The following is a 14919-nucleotide window of genomic DNA, read 5'->3' as shown; positions in this document are numbered from 1 at the left end:
GTCTTCAGAGGGAAGAAGGAGAAGCAGAGGAGCCCAGTTGGGTCCCTCTCTGCCTGGGCTTCCCTCCTCCTTCCCTGGAGGAAGAGGCGCCTCCCGACCCCTCCTTCCCTCCCCAAAAAGCCCCCTTGGAAGCCTCCATCCTCCGCCTCCTCCGCCGAAGGAGCCTTTCTCTTCGCAGAGGACCAGCCTTCTTCCTTGGAGAGCAGCTTCCCAGACTTTGGCTCGTCCTCTGCGCTTTCTTCTTCTTCTTCTCCTCCTCCTCCTCCTTCCAGCGCCGTCGAGGAGCCTCCAGAGGACTGTCCTCCAAGCTCCCTGCCCTCAGAAGACCCTCCTCCCCGGACCCTGGAGGCTGTCCTCCCCGGACACCCGGCCCTGGAGCTCCTGCTTCTCCTTCTCCTTCGAGGGGACGGACGCAGCCTTTGCTTTCCAGGTTCCTACCTTTTCCTTCAGTTCCTCCAAATCTCCTCATCCTTTTCAGGGGCTGCAGAGCGCAATGGATGGCACCGCTGCTCCTCAAACTTTGGCCCAAGTGGCACATCCTTCCACTTCCCTTTAAAACGCTTCTAAGGAATTTATCACACGGGAGGGAATCATCGGCCAAATCCCAAGCAGAAACGGGATTGAAATCCACCAAAGCGGGATTGTTTTCCGACACGTTGAGCCTTCACCCATCCGTTAATGCTTCCCTTTAAAACGCTTTGGAGGAGTTTATCACTGGGGCTAACTGGGGCATTAAAGAGAGATCGAAACGCATTTAAAGCACCCAGCAAATGAAGCAGAAATGGCAAGCAACTGATGATCGTACACAGTTGTGCGAATAAATGGATACTGGAGTCACATCGTCGCTGAAATCCTGAAAGTAAAAAGAGGCGACGCCATGCTTCTTTGTGATCACTTTAGCAGCGGGTTTTTGTGTGACGTCGCGTGGAATCGTTCCGCGTAATTACACAATTTTCCGATTTGGAATCGGCCAAATCCTGTGCAGAAATGGGATTTAAAAACACAAAAGCGCATTTGGAAACACAGTGAGCATTAATCTGAAATCAACCAGCACAAAGTGGACAACTCCTGCAAAAGTGGGATTGTTTTGAGACGCATTGAGCATTCATCCGACAGTAACCCACACAGAAAGTGGACAGAATCTTATTTTATTTTATGTTGCAATTGTATATTTTTGAAAGCCACTTTTCCACTATTGCACCACTTAATAAACACCTTCCATGTATGGATATACTGTATATCCTCTGAGTTGTTATGCTTCTCAAAGCCAAAATGGTATCAATTACTGGAGTTGTATGCCCACATCTCTGTAACTTCATCCTCTCTATTCCCACGCAGTCGGATTTAACCATGCTGGGTCCAAGTGCCATACTGGACCTTGTGCCAGGAAATCTGGCCTCTGTGTTAGTTTCATTGGTCGGCTTATTAACAGGCTTTTTAGTAATGGATACCATGGCATTCTTGGTCAGTTTGGTGCTATAAGAAGTACAGGAGCTTTCTCCATTTGTATTTTGGTGAGTACTTTTTGTATTATCTCCACTGGAGGGAACGCATACAATAGACCTGTTGGCCAAAGACTGTTCAAGGCATCTGTTCCCTCCGCATTGTGATCGTTCTCTATCGAAAAATACTCCTGAACCCTGTGGTTTTTCCTGGAGGCAAAGCAATCTATTTTGGATGGACTGAACACATTCGTTGACCTATTGAATGCCTCTGGATGTAGATTTTGTCCACTTTCTGTGTGGGTTAATGTCAGATTAATGCTCAATGTCCTTGATGTGTCTGAAAACAATCCTGCTTTTGTGGGATATTCCCAGAATTTAAATCCAGTTTCGGCACTTAGCCTCCCATGTGATAAACTCCTATGAAATGGCGGGAGTGGGGTAAAGCTCAATGGGAGGAGAGAAGAGAGGCCCCAGGATTTGTTTTTTACAGTCAAAATTTCAAATTTCATAATTTTAATTTTTTTAAAAAAAAATTCTGCTTTTTAAATTTTCTTTCCAAAGCATCTCATTTTAACCAAATCTCCTCTATGTATATGTGACTAACATTTAGCTTGTGCATACGGTATTGCAGTTTGAAGGTATAATTTTTAATTTTGCTTGTTGTTTATGGCACAACTGTGAGCGTGACATTCGGTGGTAGATGGGAATTACGATTGATGAGTAATTTTAGGGCAAAAAGCATGGCTAAGGATTCTGAATGGTGTGAAATGGGAGGAGGTCAATGTAGGGGTGACACTGTGAGTGACCACACCGGCTGACACCAACCCTAGGGTTCCTCATGCCTCCATCTTTCCCTCTCTTTTTTTGCAGCAGATTTAACAATGGCAGAGAGAAGAGGACTTCCTTGAGGGTTCTGCTTCTCAACATCATCCTCCTGGGTCTTGTAATACCATCTTGTCCCTAGAACATCTGGCCAGGTGTTCTTTTTTGGCCTGAGGGGATGGGAGTCACTGCCCCCTTGGGACTACTCTTTGCCCTTCTTTTGGTGGGCTTTCGGGGCCCATCTGGTCTGGAAGCCCAGTCCGTCCTCACCGACCAGGAGATCGAGGAGTTCTTGAAGGGCTTCCTAGGAGAAGGCCAGGAGGAGGAAGAGGAGCAAGGCCCAGAAAGGGAGAAGAGGGTCCTGGGCGAAGAGCTGCCTGGAAGCCAAGGAGGGCCGGTGGTCCCCACAGAAGGGGACAGGGCCCACCTGGAAGGGGAAGAAGGTGAGTATCTCTGGACTTTTCAACCTCCACAGGTGTTGAGTGCCTTCAAGGCTCTTTCTGACTCTATGGGGACCTTGCTAAAGTAGGGTTGACCAGATATCTTCGCTGCCAAGGAGGACGAGGCATTTCAAATTGGAGGACATGACCAACGAATAGCCAGAAACACTTGTAGGAATATCAATCCATGCTTCTTAGGCAGTAATGATTGGGTTTGACTCCACTTCAAGTGCCATGCTATGGAATTCTGGTCATTGTAATTTGCTAAACTTAGCACATGAAATAGGTTTGTAAGTAGACATTGTGCTTGTAGAAGTGTTTATAGTGAAAGATGATTTTTATTTTTACTTACTCTGTTTTATAAAGACTGGTTTATTATTTTGTCATAGCCTTCAGTGCATTTAGATTGTTCCCTGCTTCAGCTGCATGATGATAATGGTGAAGACAATGATGATGACTTTAAAGAAATGTATTCTGTCTTTTCATTGTTTTGTTAAAACATTCCTGCAAGGAGGCAAAACTAGTAATGACTTGCATGCCTGCGTTGAGCCTTCCCCGCCTTAAAAATAGTTCCAGTGTCCCTGACATATGGTTTTCATGCAGAAGGTGCTAAGTTTAGTGTCTACAGTTAAAAGGATCAGGTTGGAGGTGACAGGAAAGACAGCCTCCTGAAATCCTGGAGAGCTGCTGCCAGTAGATGTAAGCAGACACAAGGTCTGGTTTGTTGTAAAGCAGCTCTTCCTAGATCCATTTGAGCAACAAAGGCATTGTTAGTTCTGGATCCATGGAGCCCGTCCTGCCCCTGAATCTATTTCTGCATATAAAATGTATATAGGTGCACATTTTATGCCGAAAACCTAGGCCATAATTAATCGGTATTTATTATATGACAATAAAGGAAAGAGAGGCAGGGACAAGGGTTGAGAGAGAAATAATGTTCAGTTTGCAGTTCTTAAGCTAAGAGTACAGTCTCGTGTTTACTTGGAAGTAAACTATAGGTTTACTGTATAGGTTTATAGGCAAACTATAGGATTGCAGCCTTGGTCACAGTAAGACCATCATGTTCCTATCTCCTGCCACCATCCAGGAGATTGGGAATGGCTATTCACCAGGTTCATTGGCTCAGTATTGCTGTGGTTTACTCAGACTTGATGATTGTTTATACATAGATAGATAATTTCTTGTAAGATTTGTGGCTGGCAACAGACTAGGAAGATGTCCTGTACTTCTGACATGGCAATGTACATTTCCCCTCTTATACAGAGATAATTTTAGTGAGGAACATAATGTTTCTAGGAAGGGTCTCCAGAACAACTCCACACACACACGCATCCCAAGTGTATTCCCTTCTGGCATCACCGTCTCCTCTCCAGGAGCAATCACTATACAGAACAACATTAAGTAAAACCCAGTATTCTGTAGCTTGGCATGTAGCACCCTGTACTCTGATGAACAGGGGACATTTGTACCTCCAACATGGGTCTATGCTGCATGCATGATGTTGTTTTTGAGCTTGCAAGACCTGAGCAGGGCATTTGATGACAGAGGATCTTGGAGGTCTCCTCATTCATAGGGTTGCCATAAGCTGAAGTCGACTTGACAGCAAATAGCAACAAGTTATGTTGCAGGTGTGATATGACTATCTGAATGCATACATTTTTCTGTGCTGTTTTAAAGGCATGTCTTTCCACAAGGCTCTTTTCTGTACAATTCATTTTTCTATCCTCCATGCTTCAGAGAGTGGTTTGGCTTCAAAGAAAAAATTCCATGCTTTGTGGCTTGGCTACAGCTAGAACACTTTAGAGAACTGTGTCTCATTGTTGTCTCTTGATAGCTCCAGAAATTACTACACACATGGGGATGGTATATATTTCAGGAGGGAGGGAGAGGCCCCCAAATGTCAGTTTTTGTGACAGCATGCAAATGTTGTATTGGAAAAATGGCCCAAGTCAGAGATCTGCTTGTTCTTCAGTCTCAAAGTCTTCTTTGACCTGAAAGCTGAATATTCTTCAGCTTTAAACCTGTAACCACTTTCCTTGGAGTGAGTCTCATTGGGCCCAAAAGAGATAACTTCTGAGTATACATGTTTAGGATTGCACTGACCGATGCACCATAACAATGCACTATAAAAGGAGAACATAATCATGGTTGCATACCACTCTTGTTGGCATGTTTGACTTGGATGTTATGTCATGTTGTGTAACAGTACCAGAACCAGGACATAACACCGTTAACATGAATTAATGTTTTTTCCTGTGTTCTTTTTCATGTTCTTACATGCTTGCTATACATTGTTACAGTTTAAGTTAGGTTGAGAATGTGTGGAAGTGCAGTGCCAGTCCTACCAGAAGGCAAAATAGGTGGGCACTTCAAATGGCAAATACTAGGGGGTGGAATAGTGTTGTTGGACAAGATCTAGAACTTTGGTCATTATAGGATTAATGGTGAGTTGCTGAGATGGAAATGGCCTTCAGTTGTATGTATTATATTCAGCTGCTGAGCCTTTATAAAACTAGCATTATTTTGTGGCTCCCTCCCTCTTTCTCTTAGGCTTTCCCCTTTTGCACTACATTTTATCTTACCCTTCTTCAGTGTAGTTTTTAATTGTTTTGTATATTTGCTATTCTGTATGACTTTGCTTGCCATTGTTGCTCTTGTTCATTTTGTATCTTTTGTCTGTCTTAGTTGTGAATACTTTGCTATGCACATTGTTTGTTACCTTTTAACAGACATTGATAAAGGTTATTTATGAGCCTCTACAGACAGGCCAAAATAAAGCTGCTTCTGGTCACTTTGTAGGTATGCTGTTTAAAGGGCCCAAGCTCGACTCAGGCTTGCATCCTTCCGAGGTCGCTAAAATGAGTACCCAGACTGTTGGGGGCAAATTAGCTTACTTGCTAATTAGCTTACTTGCTAATTAGCTTACTTGCTGTTCACTGCTATGATCTTTGGAATAGCGGTATATAAATAAAACAAATTATTATTATTATTATTATTATTATTATTATTAAATGACACATGCATTTTAAGAGGCCAGAAGCTGCACCAGAGCTGTGCTCTAGTCCTTAGGATGGGAGCATGGCTTTGGCATGGCTTCTGGCCTCTTAGAACACATGCATCATTTAAACAGCATACCTCCAAAGTGACCCAAAGCAGCTTTATTTTGGCCTGTCTGTTTGGGACCTAAGACTTCATCTTTCTTTTACACTGGAGCAAAATATCCCAGGCCAGACTGGAAGAAAAAGGGAGGCCTGGTGTTCTGCTGTGGGAATAACTCATGGTGACTAGGAAAGGAGGTCATTGCTCCTTCTTTCCAAGCGGTCATTGCTCTTTTTAGTACTGAATGAGAAAGGCAGAGGAAGGATGGGTGTCTTGTCTCTTCAGTCTGCAAGGGGAGAGAGAAACTGTTGAGAGGCTCTGTGTGTCCTACTAGTCTGCTACACTGACAGGGATGAGAGGCAGCTCCATTGGGAAGAGCAAGAAAAAAATCATCTTCCTGGAATAAATGTTACTTCGGTTTGTTGTTCCTTGCCCAGTGGGACCAGGCAGACCGAGTTGTGGTATGTACTCACTCCTACAGACCATGGAATGGCTCCTGCTCAGAACTTTGGAATGAGACTGCGGCTGTCTGTGGGGCTGTGAGGTGACATGATGCTTACTCACTAGCCTTCCCTCAGACATGGGGCCTCTGACTCACAGAGCATCTCTATCCATGCCCTAGACTCCTGCGTTCCATGTGTCAGAGAATACAGGCCTTTGGATTAAAGCCCCAAGGCAATAAAAAGAACTGGATTCTGTCCTGATTGTCCTGTACATTATTTGAACAGCTTCCTGTGAAAACCAGGTGATACTGTTTTATTTTGCCCCTGTAGACATGCCCACAGGCCCAGGAGAGGCTTTTTTTGAAACCCAAAACATGATGAAAATGCATCCATAGCCACTATGGGCATTTGAAGGCACACTTTTTCTTTTTTTTGGCAAGAGCAGGTGATGCCCTCCAGGGTCTCCTTAGGAGCTAATGCAACTTCCTAGCTTTCCTCAGTTGCCCAGTTGATTTAAGACATATGTCCCCCAGGGTGCATCCTTACATCAATGAAGTGAAGTACTTTACTCTTTGCAAACAACAAAAAGGTCAGGAAGTTAGCTGAGTGTAACAAAAAGAAAAGACAAAAGGTTGCTTTCATGTACAAATCCAGTGGGACTACTTGACCTATGCTTCTTGTGTTTGACTGGAAAGTGACAATGGACTAAGCATATTTCTTTCCCCCACCCACAGGCCCACAAGAGAAAGTGAAGGAGAAGCCAAAGAAAGGGAAAAAAGAGAAACCACCCAAGCCAACCAAGAAACCAAAAGAGAGACCTCCAAAAGCCCCTAAGAAAGAAAAGTCACCAAAACCCACCAAAAAGCCAAAAGAAAAACGTCCAAAGGCAACGAAGAAACCAAAGGAAAAAGCTCCCAAGGCCACAAAAAAACCAACCGGAGGAAAGAAAACCGGGAGGCCTACTGCCCCCATCCAGCCCTATGAGGAAGAAGAGAGGTATCGCTTTCCTGAAAGGCCACTGATCCCACCCCAAGCCAGAGAGGAAGATGGTTATGGGGTTCCTGATTCCACGCAATTCCACTCTCCCTATGGGAAGGAAGATGAGCACTCCCGAGTCAATGAAGAAGGAGGGGAGTGTAAGTTTCTTTTCATCTCTTCCTGTAGTCCTATCACAAAGTGTCCTCCATGGATTCATAAGGACCTCACACTTGTGTGCATGAACTAACACAGAGAGTCTTTCTCATTGATCCATTCCCTACAGTTTTAACCTTTGATCACAGCCGTTTTGATCCCCCCCACAGCCTTTGACCATTCATGACAATTTTCTCATCCTCGCTCCAGTATCACTTGTAAGAGAAATTGTTTGAATCAAGTGTAAATCCCTACAGAAGGGCAGAGTCAACGTGAGGTGTGTGAACAGATATAAATAACCAGGCAGTGGCCGTTTGCCAGTCCTAAGGCAGTGCATTTTCTGGTTTCTGCAGTGTGATCACTCCTGATTATCTGACTCCAGCTCTTTTGTTCTGCAGCTCTGTTCCCAGGGGAGCCAGTGGAACCACGATGGGATGAGAAACGGGATCCAAACAGGCATCACAGTAAGAGCAATTAGGAATTGCAACTGGGGAGTAGCCTGTACCCATAAGTGGGTTGGTATGGGGCTGTCAGTCACAGCCTGGGGAGGGGAGAACAAAAGTCAGCAGAAGAGAGCAGCAGTTAATGGGCTTCATCATGGCAATACATATGGTCACTTGAAAGTGCAGACTGTGGCTTCCAAGGAGAATGCAAAATTGCAGATAGATATGTTGATATATGACAAGAGACCATTTCTAGCAATGTTCATCTTCACTGTGAGCAGGTCTTTTGTTTAAATAAAAAGAGTCTTAATTGCCCATTCAAGAAGAAGTCAAGTAATTCACTCCATGACAGAGATGTCTCTGTCACACACACTGCTGTGAGGATTGCAGCTAATCTCAGAAGGAACATGGACACCTAAAGGGTGGAATATGGCATCCTCACTGCTGCTGATAAAAAGGTGCTTTCAACTCTTGAGCCCTGGTTCTACTGCATCGGAACCAGGATAATTCTGACAGGGAGGGTGCAAGGATATTTTAATTTAAGAACAAAATGTGAGTGGGTTAATGCATTGCTACTCACAAGTTGTGTTCTGTAGAGCTGTGTGCCATTGGTTACTAGTCTGTGGCGTGGGGGGAGGGGGGAAGTAAAAAATAGTTGTAGCCTATGGGAATATATATGGTTCTGGTCCCTAGCAGACTGGGAGAAAAATCCTGTCAGTCCAAGACATTAAGTGTCTTAAGAAGCATTGCATTAGAGAATGTTATGAGTATATGAAGCAGAGGTAAAAGTGTTTCTCCATGTACAGAGTTGTAGAGGATTTTCCCTCCTCTATACATATTTATTTATTTTTAATTATAGCTGATTTCTATGAGCCTCCAACAGAGCCACAGGAGCCTGAAAGAGAGGATGTGAACCATAAAAGCCATCCAGGTGAGCAGATGCTTATGTCCAGGGTTGACAGTTTGCCCAGCTGTATGACTGTCCTTAATCGCAGCTCAGTCTAGACTAGTAAGTTAAATACTATGGAAATTCCCCCCCTCCATGCCAAACAAAATTCTCAAGACGTCTGATCTATAAACCACATACAAACAGGCATGCATATGCATTTTCTGGTTTCTGCAGTGTGATCACTCTTGATTATCTTAGCCAAGCCTCCAGTACCTTCTGCATTATACATTATTCTACTAATGTTGGCAAGAGCTTTAACGGTATTTTTTTCCTTCTGAAGGGTAATGTGTCGATTGCTCCCTAACATCTGCAGCTTCTGGAGGGCAGAGGGTTTAAGATTCTTAGAAGATAATATAATGCATAAAATTCTCTTTAGTAGATCGTACCATTTATATGTAGGACTCTGGGCTCTTGCACATAAAAGTTAGAGGTTGAGGACTCTTCATTCCTTTATGTTTCAGGTTGCCATTTCCACAGGCTCTTATTATTAGTGATGTTGGGCAGGGCTTAGGCCCAAGTTCCAGGTTTAAGTAGATCAAATTTATTCAGTATCAAAGCCCCATATGTTTGTTCTCAAAAGCCTCTATGCTCTGGATAGTTCCCATACTCAGGAAGTAATGCTGCTTCTTCTGTTTCTCTAGAATCTCATGGAGAGCTGGAGCCACCTACGCCGGATTATAATGAACAGATTGAGCGTGAAGACTACGAAGACTGTACGATTTATTTTCTCTACCTACATACAGTAATAGTTCCTTTCCTGGGGAGGGGGGACTGGCTGTGTCCTGTTATTGGGGGTGGAGAAGCAGCGAGGGTCCATCTCTCAGGGGCAGTCATTCCTTTGTTGTCCCATTTCTGCAACTGTGAAATGGTTTGACACATTTCCCATATGTCTTTCGGGGCAGGAGATATTTCCTTTGCCACTTTCAGACAGAAGAACTAAATGTATTCCATGATTTGTGCAAGGGCAAACATTTGTATGATGCATCCTCATTATCCATTGCAGAAGGAACAGTGTAGTTCTTATAGTTATAAAGACAGGATTGAAAGTGCCAGCTTGTGAGAAATGGCTGGTGGTATTTCCCATGCCAAAAGGTGGTGGAGGAGGAGACTGAACACATTTTTAGGAGGCTAAAGACTGGATCTCAGTACCCTATATATTGGGATTGGGGAACTTCCGAACTTTCTGGAATTCGATTTCGGTAGAAATATGAAGTATAGACTTCAGCTTTATTGAATCTAGGTTGTATTTTACTGGAATCAAGAGCTACCAGTCAGAGCTAGGTGGAATAGCTAAACATAGAATTAAAGAACAGGGTACCTCTGGTATATTTTTAGTGTAGAAAATAATTTTCAGTACCAGAAAATGCTTGTGCTTTCTTCCTTTCACCTAATTTTGGTGGAAAATGTAATTGTAAGATGTTATAAATAGCTGGGAATTTTAAGCCCATATCCTCACTGTAAATCACACAAAAATGTAAATGTAAATTTCATTTTTTTCAGAGAAATTACCTTGGAGAACCTTTTTTTATTCAGTACTTCATCCTTGGCAGATGGCTGCCCAGCCTCCATTTCAACTCCTCTAACAAAGGATACAAGTTATTGATATTTTTAAATCCAAGTGAACAGGGCTTAAGGAGATGCACTCTTTTTTGTAGAAAGATACAGAAAAGACTAAGTATAGTCATCAAAATAATTTGAACCCACCCAATGCAGTATGTGTGGGTTAAAGGCAAGTTCTGGCTCAAATGCTTCTGAAGACCACTGCTGTGAAACACTTAGCAGACTTGTAATGGCAGTAGAAATGCCCTCTATATACAGTAATGATCATGATTCTGGATTCCCTTGATCTGCCTTAGATTTGTTCAAATATTCACAGGAGGAAACAGCTCAGCAATCCAGAAGTATTCCCCTTCCCCAATACTTCCTTTCATTTCCCTGCACGTGTTCTGATTTTTTGGCCCATATGAATGGAAAATGCCCAGTGTTTCTCTGAATAATGCTTGACAGATGGGAAGGATTTTGCCAAAGAAAACAGAGCTGCCCTGCATTAGGATCCTGACTTGGGACTTTGATGCTTGGCTGGGTGGTCACTTTTGCTTGTGTGCTGCTATAAAGCAGTTATGCCAGCTGCAATGTTAGGTAGCCACAGGAGCCTGGAGACTTTCCAGCAGTCTATTGATGCCTTAAGGATCTGAACAATTGTGTCTTTATGTTCTCTCACCTCTGAATATGATTTCTTTTTTTGTTATTATTGGGGTTGGGTGTGTTTTCTGTACATTCTCTGTACATTCTCTCACCTCCCCAGAATCATCCGGGTGAAACCAGAGTCAGTTGCAATACTGCTGTTGGCAAAATTAGTAGGGTGAATGGGAAAAGGCAGCAGATTCATCCTGCAAGGATAGTGCCGGGATCTAAAATGAACTTGCTTTATATAACTGAGTGCTCATGCAGACTGGGGGCTTCTATGGGTTGTAGTCCAGGCAGCTAACTTTTCTGAGCCATGAAAATGATGCATATGTAAAGCCTCTTTCCAAACCAGCTACCCTTCAAATGTGCTTGACTACATGCCCCATCATCCTTTGGCAACATGAGCACTGAGCCAATATGATTTGTGGAGGGAATACTATTTTCATTACAAATGCAGCTGAGGTCCTCATAAAAATTCAACAAGCCTGTAGTATGAAATTTATTTTAAAATGAAGCAGTTTTTAGCTATTTGATAAATGTAAAATGAAAGTTGAGACAAAGTCAGTTGCAGAAAAAACATTTTTTTAAAGGAACATTTTGTAACACTTTTCTGGACCAGCATACTGGTCCAATACACATTATGAATGTGGCATAACATTTTATAGACTAGAATCAGATACAACAATTTGCCTGTATTGGGGTCTCATGCATTTTGGGAAGGCTGTTTTCCAGTACTTTGAGAAAGATAAAGTACATTCAGGGTGACACAGAGTGAGAGACCCATTTACCCTCTTTTGTCTTTTCCTTCTTCACACCCAAGGCTCATTCTGGCTAGTGACAAAATTTCTTTCTCCTTCCTCTCCACAGTTGAATACATCAGACGCCAACACAAACCCAGCAGACCGCCAAAGAAAAAGAAACCCGAGAGACCCAGACTAGAGACGGAGGAGAAGCCAAGTATGTACTTCGTTTCCTTTGGCTCACTCACATTTTGCCAGGATGTTGGAAAGCAGAGTTAGATTAAGAGATAGAGGGAGAAGGAATGAAAAAAAGAAATGGAAAACTTCCCAAGATAGTAATGGAAAAAAGAACTGAAACTACCTGAAGCTTCTGTCTGGGGATTCCCTTTCTCTTCTGCATGCTGAGGGTGTAACTCATGTTAGGGGACTTGTGTCATTCAAGCTCTAAAGTGTATTAAGCCACTTTTTCCACTCAGCCTTTTGCCAGACATAGTGCATGGGTTTGGCAGACTAGCACCATAATCTTTGGTGTCTTCCATGTCAGTGGCGTAGTGAATCCTCTACAGGTTTTGGTTTGAACTTTAAAATAGCTAGCCAAGGTCCTGAATCCTATCCCCCAAGACAGTTTCACCACCTTTGATAGCTCATTTACAATCTGAATTAAAAGCCAGCATGGATTTACAGCCTCACTGACATGGAAGCCACCAGTCACCAGTGCCATAGCCTTGCCTTTTCAAGTCCTTGGAGAAAGGCAGGTGGTTAGGTCCAGATACAGCTGGGAGAGGCTGTTGTACAAATATCTAAAGACCCAACATAAGCTAGATATAGCAATGATTGGACTCTTGGGCTGGCCCTGCCATGAGGCACAATGAAGCAATGGCCTCAGGCAGCAGATATGGGGGGCTACAAGGAATTGCTGGAAAGTTCTTGGCCTGGAAAATAGAAGTGTAGCTGAGACTGCTTTAATTTCCTTCCTTTCATTGTTGTAGCCCCTCAACAATAGAAGTGGGTTGTATTTCAAAATGCTGTTTTATCATGAGCCCCAGAGTGCTGAAGTGCAGTGTTTTGATTGCTTATTATTCTCTTTGTTGCTTACCTCTGCCCCATCTGTTAGCCCCTTTTCCTACAGCCTCTTGTCTGACCAGTCCTATCTGAGAGGATACAAGTTCTCAAACAAAATTAGCATGCAAACTTAGTTGTAAGCTTAGGTTTTCTAGGAGTTCCTGCTGCCTTCTTTGAAATGGCGTTTTGGCAGCTACACCGTTGACTCCTTGGACTCATGAGAATTTCTGGGGGTTCTTTTGCAGAAAAGACAGAGGAGCCTCCTACTCCACCTTTTGAGAATCATTATGAAGAAGGGTTAGTGCTGCCAGATTATGGAGATGGTAAATATTATCCCATGCCTTTTGGAAAATACAAGCAAAAGCCTATTTGGAATGGCCATTTGGTCATTATATAGCTTTCATTGCTGGGGGGGGGGGGGGGGCAGATGTTCCTAGCACATCAAGTCTTCTTGTCTGCTTTCACCGGCTGTGGCTGAAAATGCTCCTCATCTTCATTTCAGCTTGAAGAATGGTGGCGATTAGGGAGAAGAAGAAAAAACCTAGCAGTGGGTGGTGGTGGTGGATTATGCTTCTCCCCTTCACCAATCACCTTTTTTTCTCTGTAGTGGACTATGGTCTCCCTCCACAGAAGCCCAGATTCTACCCCAACAAAAAAGATGATGAAGATGAGATGGAAACAGATGAAGAGAAACTCAGGCTAAGTGAGGAGACAGCAGGCGGGTGGGACTTGACCTAGTGACATGAATGGAAAGGGCCAGGTGACTCCAAGGTGCGACAGATATTGTGCTAGGTTTTACCATCTCCGAAGCCCTGGAGGTGGCAAAGGCGATCCTTGCTCCATGTAATTTGGGGTAGAAAAGTTCTGGGCATCTGGAAACCAATTTTATACCCCCTGGGATCTAATATGGGCTGCAGTCTCTGTAAATGTGTTGTCATGCTATATTTTTTTCAAATATAGAGGTGACTAGAAGTTCACTCCTAGATTTAAAAAAAAAATAGGAGAAAGACAAACACTCCCCTTTCTGCATTCAAGTATGTTGTTGGCTTTTGCTATAGAGGAGAGTTGGCACACCTGCATCCAGGAGGAGTCGTTCTCCATTTTCAGTCAGAAAAAGTATTCTGTACAGGGGCAAATGGGTTAGGGGGTGAGTAGCCCTCAGGCCATGTGGCTCCCCATGTGCTAATATGGAAGGGCCATGGCCACTGGACACCAGGCAATGAGATTACTGTCTCCAGTGTAATTAAATTCTACCTTCCCATGAAGCATAAGCCACCATCCTTGCACCTGCAAAATTTATTGTGAATGCTTGCAACTTAGCCCATCAGAGAGCTCACATCCGCTAGCATGCTTGCCCAAAACCTTGCCGGAAACACAAATTGGATTATAATTCTGCTTTTTTTTTTTCTTTTTTGGTATGGATCAGAGAAGCCTAAGAAAGGGGTTGGCAGCAGCAAGGAAGAGGAGGATGGTGAGACAGATGAAGACAAGTGGACAGAAGAGAAAAGCAAGGAGCGGAAAGGTGGGTCACCTTTCAGTTCAGAAATGGGAGAGGTGTACCCAATGTATGATGGGAGGGGAACAGAAGTAGAATGTTCTGTAGCATATTGATATTTTAACAAGACTTTTACATACTGTAAATGTACTCTTGAATTCAGACAGATGAAATTAACTGTCTTCAGTAAATCCCAAACCTTCTCTTCCATCTTTGGACTAGAAAATGGGTGGGCAACTACATCTTTCATTTAGCTCCCTAGTGATAAATGACTATGTTTTTGAGAAAGTTACCTGCCCCATTTCTTTTTACACATCTTTTTTCTCTTGTAGAAACTACAGCTGAACCTTTGTCTGTGCGAATTAGTTACATGTCCTTATAATATTATTATATAACACCCCTAATCTATTTGCATGTACTTTCTTTGTGCCATGCGTAATTTTGTCCACCTCTGTCATGTCTTCCTCATTGAGCTCTATCAGTCCAGATGTTTCCTGCCTAAATTTTGTCCTTTGTCTCTTCACCACATGCAGGGAAGCCAAAAAAAGCAGGAGGGAAAAAATGGGAGACAGATGATGATGATGATGATGATGATAAGGAGTGGACTCCTGAAGAGAAAATAAGTGAGTGATGAAGTGGAATTTTTAAAGCTGAAATGTTGTT

The 14919-nt window shown here is 43.2% G+C and overlaps 1 protein-coding gene across 3 annotated transcripts in view; it reads left to right on the top strand.

The window, feature by feature from the left end:
- The first annotated feature begins 271 nt into the window (after positions 1–271).
- The window catches only part of AEBP1 (AE binding protein 1), a 29936-nt gene continuing 15288 nt past the window's right edge, over positions 272–14919 (top strand). Inside the window, exons 1-11 of one of the 3 annotated variants that reach the window (XM_089537778.1) lie at positions 272–430; positions 2316–2710; positions 6984–7385; positions 7779–7844; positions 8683–8754; positions 9414–9485; positions 11827–11916; positions 13007–13084; positions 13369–13464; positions 14188–14283; positions 14790–14879. In XM_089537778.1, coding sequence (XP_089393904.1) covers positions 2446–2710; positions 6984–7385; positions 7779–7844; positions 8683–8754; positions 9414–9485; positions 11827–11916; positions 13007–13084; positions 13369–13464; positions 14188–14283; positions 14790–14879 — 1327 coding nt within the window. In that variant the 5' untranslated portion in view covers positions 272–430; positions 2316–2445. Of the gene's footprint in view, positions 431–821; positions 1026–2228; positions 2711–6983; positions 7386–7778; positions 7845–8682; positions 8755–9413; positions 9486–11826; positions 11917–13006; positions 13085–13368; positions 13465–14187; positions 14284–14789; positions 14880–14919 lie in introns of those variants that run through there. The other 2 variants (XM_089537777.1, XM_089537779.1) reach the window with 2 other exon arrangements.

This window comes from Sceloporus occidentalis, unplaced genomic scaffold (assembly GCF_023333645.1).
Source record: "Sceloporus occidentalis isolate IW3139 unplaced genomic scaffold, rSceOcc1.0.p SCAF_9, whole genome shotgun sequence".
Taxonomy (NCBI): domain Eukaryota; kingdom Metazoa; phylum Chordata; class Lepidosauria; order Squamata; family Phrynosomatidae; genus Sceloporus; species Sceloporus occidentalis.
This window is presented reverse-complemented; position numbering and strand designations above follow the sequence as displayed.